Source organism: Penaeus monodon, chromosome 28, assembly GCF_015228065.2.
Source record: "Penaeus monodon isolate SGIC_2016 chromosome 28, NSTDA_Pmon_1, whole genome shotgun sequence".
Classification (NCBI taxonomy): domain Eukaryota; kingdom Metazoa; phylum Arthropoda; class Malacostraca; order Decapoda; family Penaeidae; genus Penaeus; species Penaeus monodon.
In genome coordinates this window covers 544,199-546,031 of record NC_051413.1, presented here as the reverse complement: position 1 = coordinate 546,031, position 1,833 = coordinate 544,199, and the positions used below count along the sequence as shown (strand labels likewise).

The following is a 1,833-nucleotide window of genomic DNA, read 5'->3' as shown; positions in this document are numbered from 1 at the left end:
GAGATTCAGTGTTGTGCATATAAACTTTGATATGTATCCTTCAACTTTGTCCATGTTTACACACAGACACTTAGTATACATGGTAAAGAGCATTTGTTTTTCATCTATTTATTATCTTATTTACTCAAAGATTTTAAAAGTATTTGCTTTGATAGACACAGTATATAATATATTTATATATTTCTTCTAGGTATATGTTATCCCAGAGCTAGGAAGCCACAAGCTGAGTCCTATGGTTCAGGCCACAGTGGAAGCAGTGCGCATACAAGAACACCAGAAAGTGCGCCAGGTGCTTAGCGGCACGTGTCCAAATTCATTGCGAAAGTCACATAAGACATCTGTTGAAAATGTGGAAAACCCAGATGATCCTGACAACCCAAAGGCTGTGTTGGAGACTCCTGTAACCATCAGACCTGTTGTCGTGTCTTCGGCAAACTTGGGAATGCCTGTTTTGGATAACAGTGGGCAAGTTCAGTCAATGGAGAGGACAGTTCAGAATGTAACAGCCGTTGTTGATGATACCCAAGGGATGTTGCAGGTCAGGGTTCTCAATGTTAAGTGTGTTGAATGTGGTGGAGAGGGAGCCACTCCTTTGCAGTGTGGAGTATGTGGTGCGACTGCCTGTTCCCAGCTGCACATGGATCTCCACGTTGCTTCCGCCCACCGTGTTGTGTTCCAATGTTCTGTCTGTGGTTTACACTACAGCAGTCAGGGAGACTGTGTCGCTCACGTCACAACTGCTCATTCCTCGCATCTTTTGGCAGTTCAAGGCGGGACTGCACCCTACCTACCTCCACAACCTGTGCAGCCTCTCCAGGTGGCCAGCACTGCCCCTCCACCACAGCTGTGCATGCCTGTGGCTCCTACACAGTCAGGTCCCCCTTGTCTTGTGCAAGTCGGGGGAGGAGCAGCGCAGATGCCCATTGTCATTGCACAAGCTCCCACTGGCATGGCTCCTCCACAAGTGGGTCCCTCAAATGTTATTCTCCAGTATCCCAACGCAAACAACAACATTCCTCCAAATGTCCCTGTGGTGCTTCAGATGTCTGCTCCTGTGGGACCTACAGGCAGCCAGGGCAAGCAGCCAGTGCAGACACTCCCCAGCATGCCCAGCCATCCACAAAGTGCACCAAAACAGAGGCAAAGGAAATTAGAACCAGATTTGAAGGAAGAGAAACCCTTGTGTACCATCAGCTTGCCGACTAGCAATAGTAGCGGACTGCTTCTACCTACAGAAAACAGCTCTGTTGTCAACCTTCCTAGCGGACAGCCCACACCCTCTCACCGCACCGTCCTTCCCCAGCCAAGCAGCAGTGGGGAGAACTCAACTTTCCTGATGGATAATTCTAATATTGCACCACAAGAGGATAACAATGCTCCAGTATTAGTGGTTGGATCGGTTCCCTTCTCAGGCGTTTCATCTGGATCTTGTACTGATATCTCACAGCCTAAGGTAACTTCTTGTAATCTAATGACAAATCTTACTTGTTATAATTGGGATAACTTTGTTTACAAATCATTGGATGTGGTGTTCTTGTACAGAGTCCAGAACTGCTAGATAAAATTATAAAGTTCCCTTTCACTAAACGCAACTGCTTTTTCATCATCTTTGCTGAATGTCTCCTCCGACAGCATGGCAGCTTCAGCAACCCTTCCAGCACCTCAGTGGCCAGCGTGCTCTTGACCCTGGCTGAAGCCCCACAACACGACCCCAATGCCTCAGGCTTGATCATGGAAGGGAGAGCCTCAGCAGATGGCCAGTCACACTCTCCTTCAATAACTGTGGAAGAGGATCATGTGATGCATCAGGATGCTGGTCAGTCACTTGCAAAT

The 1,833-nt window shown here is 47.7% G+C and overlaps 1 protein-coding gene across 2 annotated transcripts in view; it reads left to right on the top strand.

Annotated features, from left to right (window-relative positions):
- The window catches only part of LOC119591248, a 17,897-nt gene that overhangs the window by 11,204 nt on the left and 4,860 nt on the right, over positions 1 to 1,833 (top strand). For both annotated transcript variants that reach the window (XM_037939959.1, XM_037939958.1), the window contains exons 11-12: positions 191 to 1,453; positions 1,633 to 1,816. In XM_037939959.1, coding sequence (XP_037795887.1) covers positions 191 to 1,453; positions 1,633 to 1,816 — 1,447 coding nt within the window. The remainder of the gene's footprint in view (positions 1 to 190; positions 1,454 to 1,632; positions 1,817 to 1,833) is intronic.